Source organism: Parambassis ranga, chromosome 16, assembly GCF_900634625.1.
Source record: "Parambassis ranga chromosome 16, fParRan2.1, whole genome shotgun sequence".
Classification (NCBI taxonomy): domain Eukaryota; kingdom Metazoa; phylum Chordata; class Actinopteri; family Ambassidae; genus Parambassis; species Parambassis ranga.
In genome coordinates, this window is record NC_041036.1 from 9,829,936 (window position 1) to 9,852,806 (window position 22,871).

Sequence of the window (22,871 nt, forward strand, 5' to 3'; positions counted from 1 at the left end):
AGGAGGGAGGTCCATCCTGAGAGCAGGACCTCGACAAAATGTTTAGGTTGCCCTCATGCTTCACAGTTGAAAGTTTATTTACAGAATAAGAGAAAGGCAGTAAACAAAGGTGTATATACAGAAAGTAATCAATTAAATAAAAGAATAGGAAAGCAAGGAAAAAGAGAGAGAGAAGGCAGGATGTACATCTGACCTGAATTAAGATGAGCTCATTGTGTACTGCAGTGGGTTTAATAGTGCGTTTGTAGAGGAACGCCCAGACTCTGTTCCCTCTCATTCCAGCGGGCCTGTGTCATCCCTGCCCCGGGGCCACCACACATGCAGGCTCCTGCACAAGCAGCTCACACACAGGGACGTGCCTCACAGCCCTGGGGAGCGCAGGGATCACAACGTAGGGAAGTGTGGAAAAGGGGGGATCAGAGGTGGACCAAGAAGAGGAAAAATGGGATCAGAGGTAGATGGAGGAGAGGAAGAGGGTATTAGGAGGTAGATGGAGGAGAGGAAATGAAGGATCAGTAGGGTGGAGGAGAGACATCAGATGTGGAGGACATGGGATGGTGGAGAGGAGAGGATAAAAGACATGTCTACACATGGAAAGGAAAAGATAGATCATGTTTGGATGGACAGAACAACTTAGAAGAATGAAGGTGGAAGGAGGAAGAGCACATGCGAGATGAAAGGATGAGACCAACGGACATTAATCAGATGCCAGGAGTAGAGGGAGAGGCCACAAACATGCTAATAAATAGTTACATTTTTGTTAATGCAAAAAGAGAGACATGCAGTGTCACTGAAAGTGAAACGAGAGGTGTATGCCAAATGTTACAACAGCAGTCAGGTGCTGCTGACAGACGCCAGGTTGTAACAGGATGACAGAGTTGTTGCTGCAGAGTTATTCTCATTCTCGGCTGATATGATTGACAACATCCTTTAGATGAAACTCATCTTGGCTGTCCTCCGCCAACGGCATCCAGTGAATCAAAACAATATCATATTTGGTGAACACATACCACAACACTCATGCTAATTTGCTCCAGAGTATCATTCACCACAATTCCTTAACTGTACTTTGGCATGGCTTTACTCAGCTTGAGGCACCCTAATGTGAGGACACCCCATCCCAAATTCATCCCAGTGAAGCACCCTCCTAGCATGCCTTCCCTAGGCCGCTAATAAAAGTCAGCCTGTGTCGTAACCCATTACGGCTGATTTATTTGATCAGATTCGTATTATTTCCTCAGTCCAAACCCCATGGCACTCTCCTCCCACCAGTGATTAAAGGCAGTAAATCAGGGGCAGGTCCTGTGTAGTGTTTATTCAGAGAGCCAGGCAGCTGCAAGCTGTTTGAGGCCCTTGTTTCTCTCTCTGTTTACCTCCGTTCCCATGGCGACTGCACCACCATCTCCCAAACGTCTGGAACTTGGCCCTGGGCTGTTTTGGTTACGTTCAAAAGTTTTTAGCTGCTGTGTCTACCCAGAGCTTGCAGTGACTTCACCCAGCGAGGAGTGAGCGCAGTGATGTTGGACGAGTTGAGGAGGGAAAGAGAGGGAAAAGTGAGAGGAGGGAGGGACGAAATCTGGGGGTAGGCAGGCACAGGGTGGGGGGGAGGGAGAAAAGCCAAGAGCATTACATCATTGCTGGAGCAGAGTCAGAGAGGGAAGGATATGAGTCAGTGGACTGACTGCACCTCTCTCTCCCTCTCTCGCTAATTTTGGACAGCAGCCAAGCCCCTTGTGTTTAAGTCCCCAGTACTTGAATTGGAGTTGGGACTGTGTGGACTGGGACAGTAAAGCTTAGTGTGTGTTCATACTGCAGGATTTGTAGAGCAAGCAAGTCCAGGGGGGCTCGAGCTGGGATGTGGGTACCCTGAGGGGTCCAGAAGAGAGTTATAGCAGATTAACAGAACAATGAAGGACTGTAGGCTCTGCTCCAGTGGAGAGCAAAATATCAAAAATTACTTTAGAGAAACGGGCTATGCAACAACTAAGAGAGGGATTCAGTGAGCAAAGAAGGCCTAGTAATGATGTCATGGTGGAGTGAAGGTGGGTAGGTGGGGGTGTGCAGTGGTGGTTCTTGGGCGGGGATTGTGAAGGAAAGCTGGGCTGGGAGGAAGGCACTCAGTAATGTGAGAGTGCAGGGTCAGTACTGCAGAGTGTCTACCTGCTCTCCCCTGAGGCCCGCAGCCCAGGCTATTATCAATCCCCTCAGTGGAGCCACAGCCTGTCATTTTTCACTCACACATACACACACACATTAGTGAATAATGTATATAAACAAATGGAAACAGATGAAAATAAACTTTCTTCTAAAGAACCTTCCATCCATCACAAGCTCATTCTGAAAAAAATGCGTAAAAACACAGTATGTTGATATCAAAGTTTTACTTTCAGTATTGATGTACTGGTGTTATTCAGGATAATGGTTGGAAGACAGCAGTTATAACTGTCGATAAAGGCTAGAAATATCAAGTTTTAAACATTTATTGTTGGGCCATTTTAGTTTAAAAACAGCTTACATCATCTTATTACTGGAAGGTAGATTTTAAACATGGACAAATGTGGCAGTACTAAAGTCCACCTAAGACTAAACCAAAAATCAGCACAGTACTAGAGCACTGATGGAGCTGGTGGGGTGGGTGGGAGGGTGGATGAAGCCTAGCCACACAGTTAGTAACCCCTGATGGCTCCCATGTCACTCAAAGTCCTAAATGAATTTCGTTGTTGTTATGTACTGTTATTTGTTATTTAAAGTTGAACATAAAACATTATGGTCTACAGGGGTTGAGTCATTTTTATAGCCAGCCTCAAGAGACCATACAAGGAACCGCACTAATGTTGCAACACCATTGAAACTGTGATACATATTAAAGAATATGTTTTCATGTATAAAGCACCTGACAAGTGGGTCATATATTTTAGGGAAAATGGATGTCTGTATACAATCATCCACTGTTAGTTTTTTTTTGGCCGCCGGCAGCCTGAAACATCTTTATTTATCAGCAGACTCAGCACAAAGCTGAGTTAATCCCCAGAGGAAGTGCTGTCAGATGTTAGTGTTGTTATTCCTCCCACTGGACACGCAGGTTGTGTTTTGGTTGTGTGCGTTGGTGACGGACACAGTGTTTGTGTCACAGGCAGGTGCAGAAGTACAACCTGTACTGCAGGCTTCAAAAGAGTCTTTCTTCTTGCCTGTGCTGTGTCCACTGCAGCGCTGTTTGAAGTAACTGGAGATAATGAGCTGAGCTGGGTGAGACAGGTAACGTGTGTAAAAATAAAAATACATGTGTTAACTGTAACACTTCAGCAAAAAAAGCACTTATTTTCCCTTCTCTTTGGGAATAAAATCAAATTCTACATCCACAATGCCAAAAAACGTATTTGGCCTAAGATTTAAAAAATTGAGCGCACCTTTTTTTATCTACAAAATCAACAGCACGTCACTGCCACATGACTGTTATTCTGTCCTCTTGAACGCTGGCAGTGTAAACGTTGAGGGAAACTGTGTTGATGTAGCGCACAGCTACACTGCATACCTCATTGTACTTTCATGACTTTCCCCATGTGGAAATGTTTGGATTCGCAATGTTGCTGCTCACATGTCATATGTGCTGTTAAATGAGTGTGATTGTGATAAATTGGGATGTTAGACGGGCATGACACACAGTCGGATGGTAATGGTCCTGTGTGTGTGTGTGTGTGTGGAGCAATCTAAAATGTCTGGAGCATAAATGCACATATTTAGGGGCTGGAAAAATACAGGTATTTATTCAGGTGGGGGACCGTTTGCTCTGGTACTCCCCCCATCCATTTGGCCATCACTCCTTCACTACTCACTATTACGGTAATCCAGGCAATGATGTGGTCAATTGATTACGTTAGCCCACTGAACACAGCTAACCTAAATGCATCTTGTTTGTCCTAATTTCTAAATGCTCAAGGAAATGGAGCTTTATTGACTGGTGAGTGGCAGCATTCATCCTGATGATGCTGATCACTGATTATCGATCCTTAGTTTTTTAAAGATTTTTTTTTGGACAACACGCTGACAGTTTGGGTGTAGCAGCGCCCTACAGCTGGGAACTGGTGTTCTTACAAACAGGCATTTGGTGGCAGTTGTACAGATGATGTCACCGTGTGCAGATGTAGCGGTCTGGGTGTTTGGATGGCTACGGCCCGGAGCCAGTGGCAGACACAGGACTGCTGTCAATAGTTTAAGCTTAGCCTGAGACTCTGTACATATGATTTATTGATGCGGCCGCGAGTGTGGATAGGCCTGTTGGTCCGCACACACTTTTGTGGTCACTGGAGGAGATTTTCCCCACAGGGCTCCCACTGCTGTAGCAGTTTTCTAAATGTGATTTCCATCATGCACATCTCGTGCGGTTGTTATGACAAATATTATTCATTCATCATCACCAACTTCATCAGTCATCCATTGTACTACATGAACCAGACTTGTGTTAAGTGCGTCCAAGAAGTCAGAAGATACATCGACTCACAGTGCAGCATGAAAACACACGCTGAGTGTGGAGCTGCAGAAAGAAGAAACTAGTTCTTTTTTAGGTTAATGCTCTTTGCAAAGCAGCTCATCCAAACATGCTGCTGCAGCCAGCACAGACATTTGTGAAGTGATGGTGCAGTTTCACCATCACTATAAAAAGCCCCTCTCCGTGACAAGAACTGCACAATGAGAACAACACTGGGCACAGTGACACAAAGTCAAAGTCTTTGGTAGGGTCTTGAAAGGATAATTTTGTTTCAGATGATTTTCTTTCTCAGGCCTGAGATTATTATTCTCAAGCTTATTCCATTGCATCAGAGATCTCAGTTCTTGTCCAAACTATATTTGAAAATACATTAGTGAGCCACGATTTGTCTGCTAAATCGGCAACTGACAATAGCCCCCAATAAATACTAAAAACCACCAACTGACCAACTGTAATTTAGATATAGAAAGAAATGAAGAAATGTATTTGTGAGCTATTTTTGGCATAAGCTGTGGGCAAAAGCTCTTTGATGCCTTAAAGGTGGGTGAAGCTGCTGAGCCCTTACCCATGATGTATGTTTCCTTTTGTCATTGTCACATCTTGTTTACTCTTTTCTGAGGTTTTGAGGTTTCTGACTTCATTGCATTGTACGTTATATACTTATACATCATTTTGGATTTGATGTTGTTTCATTGCTGTTACATGGTAAAGCAAAGAATAAAAGTGCAATGACTGAAGTTTGCTGTGTGTGTGTCCTTTCAGGCCTGTCCCTGGCTCTCTGTCCTCACTACTGCACCTACGAAACAGACAGAGACAGCCTCTGCCAGCCTCCATGCCTGGAACTCTGCCAGACCCGACCATGCCTGGCTCCTCCGCTGTGCTGATGCCTGTGAGTACAACAACAGATTACAGAGCACATTCACTTACGGCTTTGCACTCACACATGCAGAAAAGAACTCAGTCACTAACGTGATAACAGTTCACCGTGCAACCGTGTGTGTTTGTATTCTGGGATATGTCTGTGGATGCTCTCATTCATCCAGGTCATAGTCATGACCAAGAGTTTATAACTGAACTCAAGGATCTTTTTAGATGTTTCTCTACTCCCCCTGATTGGCTTCTTAACTTCTCCTATATTTTGGGATGTTTTCTATCACCATTAAAATGACTTACCTCTTACCTGTATATCAAGAAGGCCCTGTAGATATGAATGGTTCTTCCTGTAGTGTTTATTTTAATTAAGCCAAAAAGATGGGAAATCCTAACAAAGCAGAAAAACCTGCTTGTATCAGGATTCGAATGATATAACATGTGTTCTCATTGTAACACAAGACATCCCGTGTTTATGGTATGGAAAAATCCCTCCCATGTTTATTAAATTAACAGCTAAGTGATTCTAGGGAAGATTGACGGTTCAGGAAAGGGGTGCAGGTTTGGGTGATATTTTTACACAAAACACACTTACTGCAATTAAGGTTGTGTGTCAAGTTCTAGGCCTGAGTCTCTATGGACGAGAGGGGTGGGGGGTGGGGGGTATAGAAAGGGGCCATTCCTCATATAGAGACCACCACACCACCCAGAGTTCAACAGCTGGGAGGCCACAGCAGTTCACACACACACACACACACACATGCATGCAGACACTTGAACAAAGGTTTCTTCTTTCCTGCATACACTGCATGGTGACCACAGCTCACATTATCGCCCCTCACAGCTGACCTCTAACCCCTGTCAGCTTACCCAGCTGATTTCCTCACATTCAACGTGTGACACATGACCATGTTGATCAGTCCGTCAGAAAGCACACACAGAATACAGATTCTAACAGATTTTTGCCATTAATCACACATCTGATTCACCTTATTAACACATCTTGCATCTACAGTGGAAGAAGTTTGTCTGACAGACACACACCACACTATTATCAGAAACACACACACCCCTGTTGCACCGGCTTCCTGTGTTAAGTCCCTCCATGCTGGCTTCCTGTTTTGGGTCAGCTCCAGTTATCATCACACAGAGCTGTGCACAGGGCAGCCTGTCATGTGAAATCAGGCTCTAATGCGTTCTCATCTCATCCCACATAGCCTACTAGGTAGGAGGAGAAGTCTCACACTTTTTTGCTTTTTTGTAAATGTAGAGGTGGCCTCATATATACACTTGCTTACACTTGTATGATTGTTGTTATAATTTGTAGATGGAGAGACAAATGTCCATGGGCTCCAATATGATGGGCATGCAGAGCCCCGCCCACAGCAGCTCCTGCTCCTCCACTCACATTCCCTCCATGCACTCAGAAGCCAAACTGGTGAGTATATGCGAGCATTCATATGGGTTACATACACATTTATGTACACACACATACACGTGTGCACACACACACACACGCAAGCTCAGAGTGTTGCAACTTTCTTTTCCACTGCACTGTGCCAGCAAAGCTGCACTCTTAGGCCTGTGTGGATTTCATCATTTGGTGTGTAATCAAAGCTGTGTCTGAACCTGCCAGTGCAGCACTGGAGACTCTGGCTGGAATAATGGGCCCTTTATGTGGTTGTGGCTTGGTTGCCCACCGACTGCCTGATGTATATCTTAATGTACAGAACATGTTCTGTAGGTCCTGCAACTTGTTAGCACTAGTTTAACGCAGCGGGGAAAAAAATCAAATGACCTCATCCTTCACAAAGCGTGCAGTTATAGCAGAGGGAATCAGATGTAGCTGTAGAGAAAGTTGGAGAAGTGTAGAGGATAACTGGCAGACGAACAACGTCTCTTAACCAGGACTGATAATACACCCCTGATTAATTATAAAATAGCTTAACAGTTACATTCAAGGTGATATGAAGTGATTAATACTGTAGCAACATGATCAACTGCCAACCTTTGTTTTCAAAATAAATAACAGGAGTGTCATAACTTGCATATCACAAAAATCACAAACCGTAATGAAAAGCTTTGGCTGCTCTTTGTGTTTGGAAAAATGTGTAGATAGCTGAGGGAAACATCTTGTAGAAAGAAAGAAAGAGGAAGGGAGAGAGAGAGAGAGAGAGAGAGAGAGAGAGGAGGCAGCAGAGGTCATTAGAAGAGTTATTGCTCTGATAGAGGAGAGCGGGAGCAGTCCCAGGGCATTTAATTCTCCCTCTTCCTCCTGCTCTCCCAAGATTGATCGTCTTTGTAGTCTTTTGAATCTCTTCAACTGTTCCTATGGTAACACACTAGGGTAACACAATATTAGTGTATTAGGCTTATCTCTCCTCTGGCGGTCATCCAGACACATCTTGCTCCTTTTTTTCCTCCTCCTATCTGTGTAATTGAATTGTAAATGCTCTGTTAGGCCTCCCATAAACATATGCAGTCACTAAGTGGCTGCAGGCCCCTTAACCATGCAACTTTCTGGTTAGTTGGTCGTTTAGACGCAAGGCAGAGTGACCAAATGTGGATCAATTGAGATTCTGCTCCCTGATGTCTGAACGCAACTGATGGAATTCCATGATTGTGGACAGAAAGTGAGAGACTAATTGTGTTATCTGGGTGCGATCTCCAGCATTGGTTTCATAAGCATAGACTGGGTCTCTAATGTCTGTAATATCCTCACCCTGGCCAGGTCGATAAATACGGCCTTGCTATCGGATAACTGGGCCATGATCAGGCCCATGTGTCCCCTGCGACGTTCTCAATCCGGCTCTAATCGCATTACCCCGGCCATGTTGACTTTCCGCCAATGGGAAATCTCCGCACTGTAACCCCACACCTCAGAGAAACGGACCTGGATGCACTCTTTCTGCTCGCCGTTTACATTGTGAGGGCGGAGAAGGGGACTGAGTGAGACTTTGATAGACATGAAGGAAATAGATAGACAGGCCGAATGAGCAGGGGAGTTGAAAGGTGACCAACAGTATTGATGTGCTGAGAGTCCAAGCAGCAAATGAGAGTGAAGACGTTGAAGAATTTTTTGTGAATACTTGGCCTGTTTCCTTTGTCGCTTGCTCTCTGTGTGTGTATGCACATGTGCACTCGTATGGGTTTGCCTGTGATTGTTTGATATTTTGTGGTAACTGGAGGCATCGCTAGCAGGATTATCCCTCCCTTGTCAGAGAGAGCATGCCCAGAGCCTGGGCTAATGAAGGCTAATTGATTTTGTGGTGGGCCAGAGCAGTAGGGAGGCCTGTCTCTGGTGTAAATAGTTAATGAGCCAAAGGACTACGGTGGCCCCTTGGGGACTCATATCTTGCTCTAAGCTCTCTGTTTGTGCTCTTTCGGCCAAAGGCTGTATCTGCATCAGTGCCCATCTTTGTGCTCCTGATTTTCTCCTTAAGTGCCATCATTTAAGTGGTACAGCAAAGCCTGATGATGGAATAATTGACATCTAATGTTTTTTCCTTAATGTTTATACTTTGTTGTCTGGGAGTGTTGCTGAGATTGGAATGTTTTATTACTTTTTTTTTCATCTGTTGAAGGACTGGGTGCTTGTGGTGCCGGGTGTGGTTGAGTTGTGCTCTGTTGTGGTCTGGGGATTTGAATGGTGAGTGCTGTGTGCTGGAGGTTGTGGGATAGTTGACCCTCGCAGCGTGGAGGAAACGCAGCGGAGAGGAGGCCAAGTTCCACAGCACACTGGCCAAAGCATTACATCACTGTTCAGAGCCAGTTCTCCACAGGGCCTTGCAAACTGTCGTACACACACCCGCACACACACAAACACACGCACACACAAACACACACACTCTGCTTGCTGCAGCTCTGTGTCATCTTTCTTGCACAATGACACATTCTTGATAGGCACGTACACACAAATACACTCAGGAACAAATGATACATATGGAGACTGATTGAAAAACGTAGTCTGAGGTAGAAGGAGATGTGTAATTCCACTCTTTGAGTGCAGAAAGTGAATATAATTTCTGGTTTTTGTGTTTCTGGTGAGTGAAGTCAGCACTGTTAGAGAAGATAGGACAATAACCTTTGTGAAAACAACCAGTAATATAGGTTTTAACACTAAACACTCTGCATGCGCCTGGTTTGACACCCTCAGATTACTACCTGTTACACAAGGGAAAGGATGAGCTTATTGGTCATAGTTTTGACACTTACATCATGACTCCTGACCACTATATACTCCTGCAATAAAGAGGAAAGCATTGGTTCTTCATGTTTAAAGTGACCTGATCATTCACAGAAATAGCACCTTAAATGATCCCATTCATTGTCACATTGCTATTGCAGAGTATAATCTCTCACGGTGGTAATTTTCTTCTGGAGCACCTTCTTGTTAATACATTTTCCGTTTCTCTCTTCTTTGTCCTGCTGTTAGTCATCTTGCTTCTTCTTGCTTTTAGCATGGCCTTGTTTTCTTTTGTAACCTCCAAAATGAACCAAAAGAAAAATAAGAAGCTGAGTTAAAGCTGTGCCCCTTTTTTTTTAACCATATGCCACAAACGTCATGGACTTAGCACTTGCATACCGATGTCTAAAAATACACAAAAGAATCATGAATACTGCCCTGATTTCTCCTCTCAAACTCTCCCTTCATGTTCAAGCTGTATAGCTTTGTTTGTATGATGAAAGATATTCACTATCGTATTCATCAGTAACAAGAAAAGTCCAAACAGACCCTTATCAAGTTTCTTCGCAAAAACATCTGTGAATGCCAACTACGGCACATGACTCAGCTCATGTCAGTGGGACCTTTTTTGTGGACTGTGGCATTGTTTTTGTGTCTCCTTTAAATGAGCTCTGTGCTTTCCACACATCCTGCCTGCCTGCTAATTTCAGACAGAGGGGGCCTTGAAACAGTTTGGTGCTGTTGTATGAAAATGTGTTTTTTATTATCTCCCAATTATCTATTGTTTACATTGTTACTAAGGACAATAAATTTGTCACTAAGCATCAGGCTAGGTGCTGAGTTTTTTATGAGGTAAACAATACTATATGTTCTTTCATTGCAGCCCGCTTGGCTGTGGGGCTGGCACCGGATTGGTGGATGACATAATGCCTGGCATGCTCTAAATATGCTTCTTTTTACTTGAAGAGGGGAAAAAATGGTGCTCCTCTTAAAGAAACATTTCATAGCACACAGGAGGACCAGGAATCAAAGTCATTCTAGTGCACTAATGTCACCTTTTATATTTCATTTACACAAACCTTACTGTTCTAATGTTTCAGTACTGTTACAGAGTTAAAAAAAAGGCACTTGGATTAATAGGTTTCAAGTTCTGCCCTAAACGGCGAAGAAAAAGTTACATGTGGGTTTTTCATTAATGCCAGGAGGGTAAAACTTGTGAAGCAGCCACAGTTGTGTCAGTTTTGAACTCTGCTTTATTGAGATTGATTGAGAGGTTAGCTCAGAATGAAATCATTTGTAAGAAGTTAAACTATTAGCATACATGCCGTGTTCCATTCATTTTCTTCCACCGTAGTAGGGGAGCACCTCTTGCGAAACCTCTTGTTGTGAGGAGGAGCAGCAGGCACAATAGGAGTCTTAACTGCAGGTTTTGTAAGCAACAACATCTGTATGAATGGTGGCATTGTCGGGGCATGATGTCATCTTACAGGGACGGTAAGCTAAGAGCACAGCTGAATCTGCAGCCTTCACGAATATGTGTATGTGCACTGTATACGTTGCTATGCATGCTCATGATTGTGTAGCTATTTTCAGTGATTGGCACCCTCTCTTGTACTCATTGTCCTTGGAGTCAAAACACATCTGTGCACAGAGTGTGCTAAAACAAACCATAAAGCATGAAGCCAGGGTCTGCATATGGTTTTTGATACACTTGGGTTATATGCATATGTGTGGTTAGTTAAGTAAACATGGAAGTGGATATGCAGTCAAACAGGGACACATGGAGAGAAGGTTAAATGTACTGGATGCCAGTTTTCGTAGATAAATATAGATTCTGGTTTCTATTGCCTTTTTGCAGAGTGGAGTGTAACACTGGAGGAGCTGCTGGATCTTTGTGTCTGCCAGTTTATCAGTGCTGGATGTAGGCCAGAGAGGGGCCCCTCTCTCACTGCCTCCACTATCTTGCCAATGCCTAAAAGCTTGGCTATTTTGAACCAAAATGATTTTAAACCATGTAGCCACAGAGTAAATGGACATGCTGAAAAAACTCAGTGTAAAATGTTTTTCCTCTCTTTGTTATGATATTGTGATGTTGTGATATTTCATCACATAGGGGCACATGGGCAGGTTTATCTGGTCATCATATCTAACGCACCCTTTAGTGTTATTTTTCAACACATAGGGTTATTCAACAGGCTTCAACAAGAGTATCTAAACATCAGGAAGAGACTCCATGAACTGATGTCGTCACTGTTGCTCATATTTATGCTACACATCATGTGTTTGAGAGGCTGGACCCTTTTCTGTTAAATATAACTATGATTTATCCTTAACCTAACCAGATGATTCTGGTGCGTAAATGTACCAAGTCTCAATAAAAACAGCATGAAACATGAAAGTAGACAGTACGTGTAAACAAAACTCAAGCTGAAAAAGAAAACTATAAAGTAAAGGCTCCACACAGGAATTATACTCATGACTGATGATCCCACAATCCCTGCACATTAAATATGATTCTAACAAGATACCTGCTGCACCACAGTGTGTCTGACAAGTAGTATGTGTGTGTCTGTGTCAGTGTGTGCATGCTTCTCTGTGCAGATCGGGTTAAGGGGACACAGTGGCAGTTGTGGCGCAGAGCGTCGCATCTGTTTGTCTTTGGATGACTGCGTGTTGTTTTAGGTGTGCTGATGGGAGGTGAATGTGAAGGCCATTTGGTCATGGTTCAGGGCCTGTGAATGGGATGGGAGTCGAGCAGAGCCAAGCTTGGGTAAACCAGCTGCCATCAGGCCACATGGGCCAAACTGGTCTGGTCCAGCCAACAGGAGCCCCCCTTGAGCCTCAGTAATGAATAAGATACTCACTGCCTGGACTCCAAAAACGACCTTCAGGCCTGGAAAAGGCCTGTTGGTTTAGAGGTTTTTAGTCTGAAAAAGTTTAGACAACATTGCCCAGTTAAGAAGACTACCTCATCTCTCAAATAAGCTAATGCAATCAGGTTGGACGGACTTTTGTTTTCTCTTTGAGAGGAAAGTGAATTTCTTCTTAGTCATTTTGACATGTTGGAACACAAGAGGCATCTCATGCCTGTGGGTGTCTAATCCAAATGTTAATAGCTTGAATATGTTGATACAAAACGGTATTTATTATCATAGAAGAGGGTCTGTATGAAAACTCCAAACACAAAAAGGAACACTTGTTATAATTAACATATAAACAGAGTCCTCCTCAGCCAGAATACAGGAACATCAGAGCACAGATATTTTTTAAGGTTCTTCGAAATTGTGTTTAATTCAATCCACCACATTTCAAGACATTTATTAACACAATGATGCCACAACTCATGTGTATGTTAGTGTGTAGCATTGTATTCATGCCCTGTCTGCCTCTCTCACTCTGGGGCACTCTCTGTATTCAAGATTGTGACAGTGGGTGTAGTGATAACCATGTCGGCTGCACTCGAGCAGGGCTTTACAAGAGAGGGAACAGTGGGGATATGCAGACTGGAGTCAGAGGCCCATCCATTAACTTGACAGGGTGCAGAAGCTGCCAAGAGTATGAGCGCATGCTTTGGAGCATGCTTCTCAGTGGGCGTGTGTCTTGCTGCGCCCATACCGCCATAGTTCCTCCGAGCACCACCAGAGCGTCTGGCCCTGGCAGAACAGCCAGTCTATGTCCATCTCTCCCGTCTGTGTCGCAAACCACAGGGAGGCTCTGTTCAGCCCTGCTCTGATCAGCTTGGCCCAGAACCTGAGAGAGGAGAGAGGGGGCGACATTACAGCCCAGCGCTCCCATCAGACTGTCTGCCTCACCGTTCCCCGAGGAAATCAGTTTAACAGTCCCCAGCTCTTGGCAAGCAGAGGGGAGAGGGGGTGGAGGAACAGGGAAGGGGTGTGTGTGTGAGAGAGAGACTGAGAGAAGGAGGGGGGATGTTACTGCCTCTCTGGGCGAGAGGGAAATCTAATAAAATTCAACTAATGGGGGTGTGGAGTTTTAGGGGACAGAGAGTGGGTTTTGCAGGCAGGCACTGGTGGGTAAATGGTGGAGGTGGAGATGAGGAGGATGGAACAGGATCCTTTGAGTGTTTGGCAAAGCAGCCGAGCCAAACTCCTGCTTTCAACTGCAGATGGTGAACCCATGTCGGGTTTAGAGAGTGAGCTGGAGGGCCGAGGCCCACATAAAACACTGCCAGGAAAGTTACAGCCATGATATATTATGCAATTAGAAACACTGTGTGCTTACACACAGCGGCTGTGCTGGTCTGGTGTTAACAAAAAGCTGACAGAGACGGACAGAAGCTTTACTGGTGGCTTCTTTAATGTGAAGCGGAAGATGTCCATGTGAAAACTTTGATCTTTTTGCAGTTAAGCTGTGACTCTGCAGACGGGTTAAATCTTTCTAACCAGCTGTAAGGCGCCAGAAGGCCACAGGTCCCCTGATAGTACACTGCTCCACTTTTAAGGGGAATAAAAGTGTTCACCCTGACCTCACTGAATTTGATTTACCCATCCTCGGGCGGGTGTGGTCTCCTCCCTTTGTACCTGCTCCATGCTCTAGCTTTCTCCTCCCAGGGTTAATAGATATGAAGTCATCTGGCGGGGAGAAACCTGAGTGTGTTCTCAGGATGTGCCCAGAGCACTCACAAGGACATCACTCAAAGCCCCTCGTGTCAGAGAGGAAGCAGCCATTAATAAATATCATTAATGGACAATCACCTGGTATCCCTGAAACCACATAAATGAGAGAAGCTGAAAAAGTAGTGGGAGTGGAGGGGTCAAGGGGCAAAGGTCTGAGTAGAGATAGCTCCCCTCTGGGCAAAAGATGGCTGATTCAGGGATGGTGCTTTAACAGAGGAAAATCAATAGTGCTCCTACTTTCTGCACACTGTCAGAATGCATGAAATGTAGCATCAAGTGCATGTGTTTAAGAAGCTGAATATGTCTTTGTGTCATCTGTTGTGTCTTTGCTCTGTTGTGTTTTCCACTTTCCAACAAACAGCAGTGCAGACAGTGGTAGGATAGGCTGCGTGCCATCCCATCTGTGAGCACTCTCTGTGCTGCCACAGGCTAACACCTGCACTGATTTAATGACTGTTTTCTGTGGCAGCCATGTTGCTGCAGGAGAAATGTATATGTATGTGTGTGTGTGTTATTAGAGCAAAATGCACATAGTTGTTAAGTTCTTGTGCTCAGCACAGTCTGGGGAAATACAACCATGTGTTAAAGAGTCATTAGAGAGCTGATGAAGGTGTTTGAGAATCACAGCCTGCTCATCATCGCTCTGCTAACGTCCCTTAGTTGCGTCACTGTGGTTCTGGATACAAAGACTTAAGTTTTGGCTGAGCTCGATTTAACGGAGCTCCAGATGGAGCAGAAGCAGACACTTGTGCAGAGATAGCTTCAGGAGTAAGCTTGTGTTACGGTAAGGGTTCTTTCTATTAACACAGAGTCAACTGTTTTTAAACTACACTGTTAGAGTGGTGCTGTTATATGTGTTGCACTTACTTAGTTACGTAGCCTGATGTTTCTGTATTTATTGAACCCTTTTCAAAACATAGGAATAAAGCTCTTTACTTAAACAAAAAAAATATAAAAAATAATTTTACTGTTATTTTAAAAACTACTTAAACTATTGCTCACTAATTTCATAGTTTTGGAACTATAACACTATCGGCTGTGCCTCCTTTCTCTATAAGTCTGAACTTTCTTTATTCGTCAGAGTTTATAGTTGTTTCTATATGTCCTGGATCTGCTGGTTATGTCAGACAGATGTGCTGTCTTGTTCTTTGTCCCAAGGCTTTTGGAGCAACCCCTCATCTCTCTGACACTCTCTGCCCTCTTTGGATTCAGGCTAATTCAATTAATAAGTAGATAGTGCTGCACAGCCAGCTGGACAGCTCCATGAGACACTGATAAATGAGCAATTGCTGTCTTGGGCGGATGGTGTGTGGGGAAAAGAGACTAGAATCCATCTAATATCTTCCATCTAATATCTTCCTACCTCTGCTTTCTCTCTCTCTCTGTTTCTCTCTCTGACCCGCTTCTCCTCCCTTTACCCTCTCTGTCCTTCTCCCCTGTCGCTGACATTTATTGGTAGAAAAGTCCAGCGAGCATCTTACCAACAGACAGACAATGAGTACGGGCTACAAAAACACAGAGCAGGGAGCCAGACAGGCAGCCTGCAGACACCTCTGGCTTCTGCTCACTCAGGTGATTGCATGCTCTGCGAGTGGCAGGAGCTTGTCAAACCCTGATTGGTTTTCTCTTTCACAAGAGGGGTGGGCCTCACCTCTGTGGTGCATACTGACAAGCTGAAGGCTGAAAGGAAGGTGCTTAGTGAGGGCTGTCAGGCTCAGAAGTCATCCTCTGACAGAAGATGTCCTTATCAACACAAGTGACTGATTTGTAAGCTATTTACGTTTCTTTTCTTTTTTCATGTAAACTAGCCATTTTTATTGTATAATTTATACTTTGTTCAGAAAGTTATGTGTAAAAAATTGTATTGTATTACTATAGGGATATTATTGTAAAGGCTTGTCAGTTTCAGTATGACGCTATGAGGCTATGGACAGCTGCAGACCTAAGGACACCCACTGTGTGTTCATACAGACTTTGTGGTATTTTACCTCCTTCTCACTGGTTACAGAAAGGAAGGCCTGTGGTGAAGACAAGACAGGTTGTTATTGATATTGAAGATAAAATTAAAATGTGATATATCTATTACCTGTGTGTAAGAGCTCACATCTATTCATCAGGAGATACAACAGATAAAAAATACGCGTGCAGCTCCAGAAATGTTCCTGCGTTACAATGTCAGACATCCCTTGGTATGACAAACAGAAACTACACTCAACTAAAACTGGCTTAGCAAGGTCATAATGTGACTGTGCTAGTTTCATGTGCATTTCTCTGTATCAAGCACTGTGCGGAAAATGCAGCCTGCAAGGCTTTTTACAAATTCATACATGCCATTTATAAATGCAACACAACTCTGTAAAGTCTGCTCTTTTTTGACTTCCCCCATCTTCCAGGATGATTTATTTGACTGCACCTCCTCCCTACTTGTAAAAAGCTTTCCACTCATGGACAGTGTGAGAGGGGAGTGGAGGGCTGATGTTGTGCTCTGGTCATGTCCTAGCAGCATTGTGATCCAGACCAGCTGGATGCCATTCCCAATGGGAATCATGAATGTGAAGGCTGTTAAAAGATATGGAGCCTTGGACTCTGCTACTCACTGACAGCAGCTGGAAGAAGGGGGAAGGGAGCAGAGAGGGTGAAAGCAGAGCACTGGGAAAGAGAATAGAAAACTTTGTGGAATTCACAACAGTAGCTTTGGAATGAACGTCTTTGGTGTCATTTTTGCTCGTGACTTTTTGTGCATAAAGTGGCTGGTTGATGAAATATAGGGTGAATAATTACTTTCTTTATGCTATTTTCAACAGTTATTAACCTCTAAGAACCTTTTAAAATATAAATATGTCATATATTTTTTATTTATGTCTAGGCTTCTGCTCTTGTGGCTGTCTTTATGTGTTGCCCAGAAAAACAGACCCTTGAGGAGAGCTGCATTTAGTAAACACGAGGAACACAAGCACACCTTTGGTGAGCATTTCTCTGGTCTCCGTCCCAGACTGCTCAGAGACACGGGCTCAGTCAGGGCTAAGTAGACCACACAGTTAAAGCAACAAACCTGGGTCAACACTGAGGGAGCAGTCTGAGGTTCACACCTTACCAGCAAACCCTCATCTCGCCAGCAGACATCCAGACAAACACACACACACACATGCTTAGAAGAGGCTATTAGGAATATGAAGGGGAGGGACTGGTGTGATGGCAGTCATAAGAGGTAAAGAGCAAGAATGACAGGACTGAAGGAGAGACAGAGGACAGGCTTAGTGGCTTTGATTTGTTCTCTTGACATGTGGATTTATGGAGCTGTTTGTCATGTCACCGTCAGCACATGAACCTGCTCTCTATTTCTTAATCAGCGCGCTGATAGAGGCGAACATGTACACACATACAAAGACCGACTGGTGTCCATTTTGTGTTCTCAGAGGCTGAAGGCTGCACTTTCACACCACCCTGGTGCCATTGCCAACGGCAACATGAACTCCATGGGTCACATGATGGAGATGATGTCATCACGGCAGGAGCAAGGTGCCCACCATCACATGCACTCACACCCTCACCAGCACCTGCAAGCTCCTCCCCACGCGTACCAGCACCACGGACACCACCACCACAACCAGGGCCACGGTCAGGGCGGACACCACCACCCGCAGGGACACAACCCCCATCACAATTCTCACAACCCCCACCTCCATCCCGGGCACCCACACCAGACCTCGCCACATCCTCCAATGCACTCCGCCTCACAGGTAAGCAAAGCAGAATTCCTGGGAGAGTCGGAGCTTTTAGACGGCCCCAAGGCAAAGCCACAAGTTCAATAACACATTAACTACACTGCACATTAAAATCAACAAACACAAAGCAGTGCTATTGTAGAACTTTGTTGAAGTCAGCTATTAGTGGTTTCATATAGAGCTGAGCTGAAATGATGCTTAAAATTCACAGTCACTCGTCAGTAGTGGACAAACACATTTTCGTTTTCTGTGGCGAGTAGTTTCCTGGCATGCATCTCAAAGGTAAATTTTCCTTTGAGGCTGTTTAGCTACAGGTCTGTGATGGGTGCCTGCCATCAAGGCAAGAGGTCATGAGGCGGTCATAATGTGGCGATCATAAAAGATGCTCAGGACTGTCCTTTGGAAACTGCAATTATGTAGCCACAGCATGCTCCAGGTGCAGTTTACTTTATAAATGTCAGCCCTGAACAGACAGCTTTGGCTAATAGTCCTGGAACATCTTAGCTCTGAATATATTTGGTTTAATTTTAATTCAAAGTAATGCTCTCAGCATTAAAAATAACATGATGTGTGACACTTTGTCCTTGCATTGTCTGACGCCCTTTGCAATGCCAAGCATTTTGGATGAAGGGCAAGCCGACATCAAGAAATGCAATTCACTGTATGTTCCAAATGTACCATTAAGACATTAAAACAACACTGTCTGTATGCACAGTGACCATTAAAGTGGTTGTATTTTCCATGGTTCTCATAAAAATGGTAATGATCTGAAGCCTGAAAACACTTGACATTGCCAAGAATATGTCAAAATCTGTCAGTGCATAGAAACGGGCCTTTTGACTGCGTCTGGTGGTGTTAGTCTGAGTGGAAGTGGGCGTTGGAAAACTGCCTCCTGACACCTCTTTAACAAGGTGGGCAAGCCCAGTCACTCACTCACTCATTCACTCATTCACTTCTCTGACGCCCACTGTAAAGCTTAAGAGACACGTGCTTTGACCAGGTGTTGTTTTTGTGGAAGTTGTTAGACATTAAATAGCTTCAGGATTAATGTATAGATGCTTGTTTAGAGGCGGCTGTGACAGCTGACAGGTGACTTGTGCTTTTCCAGCTGTGTCAAAATAGTTACATATCTGAGACAGACACTGTCTAATCAGAGACGTCAGTTACACTGATCCCATTGCAGAGACGATTGGAGGAAGGCATCTGGCCTTGTAGGGTTTGCTTAAATCGTCTCTATGAATATGACCTGGATGACTGACAATCATCATCAACACACTGATCCCATTCGTTCCTGTGTTTTCAGATGTCCCCTGCAACCCAGCAGATGCAGCCCACCCAGACGTTGCAGTCTCCTCCACCCAGTGGTGGACGACGCAGGCGAGTAGTGGACGAGGACCCTGATGAACGTCGGCGGAAGTTTCTGGAGCGAAACAGAGCAGCAGCAACAAGATGCAGGCAGAAGAGAAAAGTGTGGGTGATGTCGCTGGAGAAGAAAGCAGAAGAGCTCACTCAGACCAACATGCAGCTTCAGGTACGAAACAACGGCTCATATGCATATGTACACATGGTGACTCTGAATGAGGGCAAGCATCTGCAGTTTGAATGAAAATGCGTATATGTTACTAATTCCAAACCCTAGTTATTAAGGGCTGTTTTGTTTATTCCAGAATGAAGTGACCATGCTAAAGAATGAGGTGACCCAACTCAAGCAGCTTCTCCTCACACACAAGGACTGTCCCATCACCACTATGCAGAAAGAGTCCCAAGGTTACCTCAGTGAGTAGCTCAAGCACAAACACACGCACACACCTCATCTGTGAGTATAAACACCACAGTCATAAGATGGACATGCAGTGACTGCCAAGCCTCTTTGCTCCACTGTGCTGGTATCCAGCTCCCACGTTCGCTGCTGGACTCTTCCTTTGACATATGGGTGTTGCACACTCTGGTAGCCGGCCTGGACTGGGAGTTTTTACGTCTTCTGAGACGTGGTTTTCCATCTGACGGCCGAGACTCAACGTGAGCGAGACACTGGCATCCAGATTCTCACGGATGCCCGCTGATTTTTGGACTGTGCCGCACATGACATCAGAGCCCCACCCTTTGATACGGATTGGAGTGACATTTCCATGTAATTAGGATAAGGCACCTCCCTGTGTGGCTTTAGCACAGGAAAATAAGGCTCACATCCCTCCTTGGCTGAATGGTTCTTTCATACAGGAAAAAGCAGACTCCCAGACTGGGCAGCAGTGACTCTCATCGATGAGCCTAGCCTGTGTACAGATGTCACTTTTAATGTGTCCAGATTTCATGAGGCGTGTTTACGGAGTTGAGTGATTCATTTTTCCATTTTTTGTGTTATCCAGTATGGTTTATTTTGAGTTGACATATTCTCATCTGCCATCCGAGCGTTAAGTGTAAATTTAGTCTGTGCGTTTCAGTCATCTGTCTAAATAAAGCAGCTCTTTTTTTTAACAAAATGACATTTGGTCTGTGTTTATTTTCATCAAGTATAGCTTGCGCACACACACACACACACACACACACACCTTGTTCCCTGTTCATCCTCAGTGATGTCTCTGCTGTCTCCTCAGGTCCAGAGAGCAGTCCGGCGGGCAGCCCAGCCCCAGCTTGCTCCCAGCAGCAGGTCATCCAGCACAACACCATCACCACCTCCACCACGACTGTAGGGGGCAGCAGCGTGCATGGACAGGCCAACCACCACACAGACATTAACCCCATCCACTAGGGAAATGAGAGACTGTAACCTCGGCTGCCGCCATGAACCTTCAGCCGCCACCACCACCACCCCCTCCCTCCCATCAAGACAAACCTCAGCGGCCTGTGAGGCTGTTCTTTATACAGTAGCTACAGTATCTATTTTTATAGACAACCCCTATTAATGCATCAATGTTTTATGATTTTTTTTCTGCTTTGTATTGTGTTTAGAGAGTTTTGCTAATCTAATGCACCATTTCAGTGACATCTTCTGTTGTGTAATGGTACAGAATTGACCACGGCTGTCGTGGAACTAGAGGATAACTGTCATCTCCATAAAGCAGATCTCACATCTCTAATATGCCTAATGGACTGAATAATGAGTCAAATCATAATCTATATGTCAGGTATGGACAGTGTGTTGAGCATGTGTAACATGCGGGAAACTCTGAGTGGGATGTTGCTGCATTCATTTTATCGCCATGATGTCTGTCTCCAAAGACAGGAATATGCAAGCAGGTGTAATGATGCTTTTTTTTCTTCTTCCTAGAAACATGATATGACTGTTAATGTTCTCCCTGTCAGCGGTATTCTTAAAGAGCTTTATGATATACAGCTTGACAGTGAAAAATACCATATGATCAAATGGAAGCAATACATCACAGTATTGATTATGATCAGAATGGCCAAGGACATATGACGCTGTTACAGCTATAGAACTGTACACTGTGATACCGGTGAGGCAGCTCAGGAGTTGACGCCGACTCCTCCGCTCTCCAGGACCAACTGAAGCTTTAAATCCTGTTTTTTTTAGTGTGTGTGTGTGTGTGTGTGTGTGTGTGTGTGTGTGTGTGTGTGTGTGTGTGTGTGTGTGTGTGTGTGTGTGTGTGTGTGTGTGTGTGTGTGTGTGTGTGCGTGCCTGTTGTGCTTTCTCGGATCCATAGTTTTGATGATTGCGTTGTGTTGCATGTGAATATATCTTATGTTTTGTGTTTTCCTTCTTTCTTCTGCAGAACAAAGCTCAGCAGGATTGTTAAGAAAGGAAAACAACAACAAAAAAAGTGTGTGAGAAAATTTTTGAGCATCTTATCTTATTGTCTGGCATCCCAGAGTTGTTCATGTCTGTGCTTTTCAATATGTCACAATGTGCCTGAGTCTTTCTTAAAATCTCAGATCTCTCGATCTCTGTTATTGACTTTCTCTTAGTCGTTCTTCTCCTTTTTTTTGCATGTGATGCCAAAATTTGTGTTTCAGACTGGCTAATGACCTTTTCTTGAAACTAAATGCCTTCTCATATCCTCTTTTTTTTCTTTCCTTTTTCCCTATAACTGGGGAATGTCAGTTCATTAGCTTAATGACCAATAATGCACTGTGTTTTACAGTAGGATAGGTGAAATACATTCCACTGAGAGGTGGAGCAAAAGCAGCGCTGTCTATGCACTTTGTCCTCTGTCATTCCAGAGGGTAGAATAGCCATATTAAGGTCAGAGTAATTCTCAGTGAACCCCCCCCTGCCCCTCCACCCCGTTTTGTCTTCACCACACCAGCGAGAAACTTACCTGTGTTCGGCTTTGCAGAGAGACTGTGCCTGGCTTACATCACACGTCAGTAGATGGTTTCTATTATATTCTGGTTTTGTGGAGGTCATTTCTTAAATATTCTGTGTGCAATTCAGTGTGTGTGATTAAGAGTCTCTCTTGAAAAAAGGGCTTTGTTGTACCAACCCTCTGAACTGAAGCTTGCCTTATCTTTTTTTTTTACTTTAAATCCACAGTTAGATTAGAGCATTCCAAATTAACCTCTTGCATGTGAACATATGTAATAATGACCTCAAAATACTTTCAACTGGAATCAGTAAGAAGACTTAAGAGTTTCTTTTTTTGATCCAGGTTAAGAGAAAAAACATTTTGTTACTGTATACACAGACAAACAGGACAGATGGACGTGCAGAGTGAGTGTGTCTGTGTGAGAGGTGGAGAACAATTCCTACTTACTTAATGATGTATTATTTTAAATCTATAAATACTGTACATATCATTCATTTGGATAACCCTGTACATGTAATGCAACCACCTTTCTTTTTGAAGGGAGTATAAACGTGTGGTACGTTTGTAAATAGTGTTTGCATTAGCACTTGTTGCCTTTCGTTGTATGTCGAGGCTCATTTCAGCGCTTAAATACAGTGTTGATATGTAATGAACTGATAATTTCATTCTTGCCTGCATAACTTTGTACATTTTTTGTGTGCG

General features: G+C 44.1%; 1 protein-coding gene across 3 annotated transcripts in view; it reads left to right on the plus strand.

Annotated features, from left to right (window-relative positions):
• Window positions 1-21,436, plus strand: part of creb5b (cAMP responsive element binding protein 5b) — a 35,971-nt gene extending 14,535 nt beyond the window's left edge. For all 3 annotated transcript variants that reach the window (XM_028425574.1, XM_028425575.1, XM_028425573.1), the window contains exons 6-11: window positions 5,249-5,375; window positions 6,684-6,794; window positions 17,596-17,919; window positions 19,208-19,435; window positions 19,572-19,680; window positions 20,499-21,436. In XM_028425574.1, the coding sequence (XP_028281375.1) occupies window positions 5,249-5,375; window positions 6,684-6,794; window positions 17,596-17,919; window positions 19,208-19,435; window positions 19,572-19,680; window positions 20,499-20,653 (1,054 nt within the window). In that variant the 3' untranslated portion in view covers window positions 20,654-21,436. The remainder of the gene's footprint in view (window positions 1-5,248; window positions 5,376-6,683; window positions 6,795-17,595; window positions 17,920-19,207; window positions 19,436-19,571; window positions 19,681-20,498) is intronic.
• The last annotated feature ends 1,435 nt before the right edge of the window (window positions 21,437-22,871 follow it).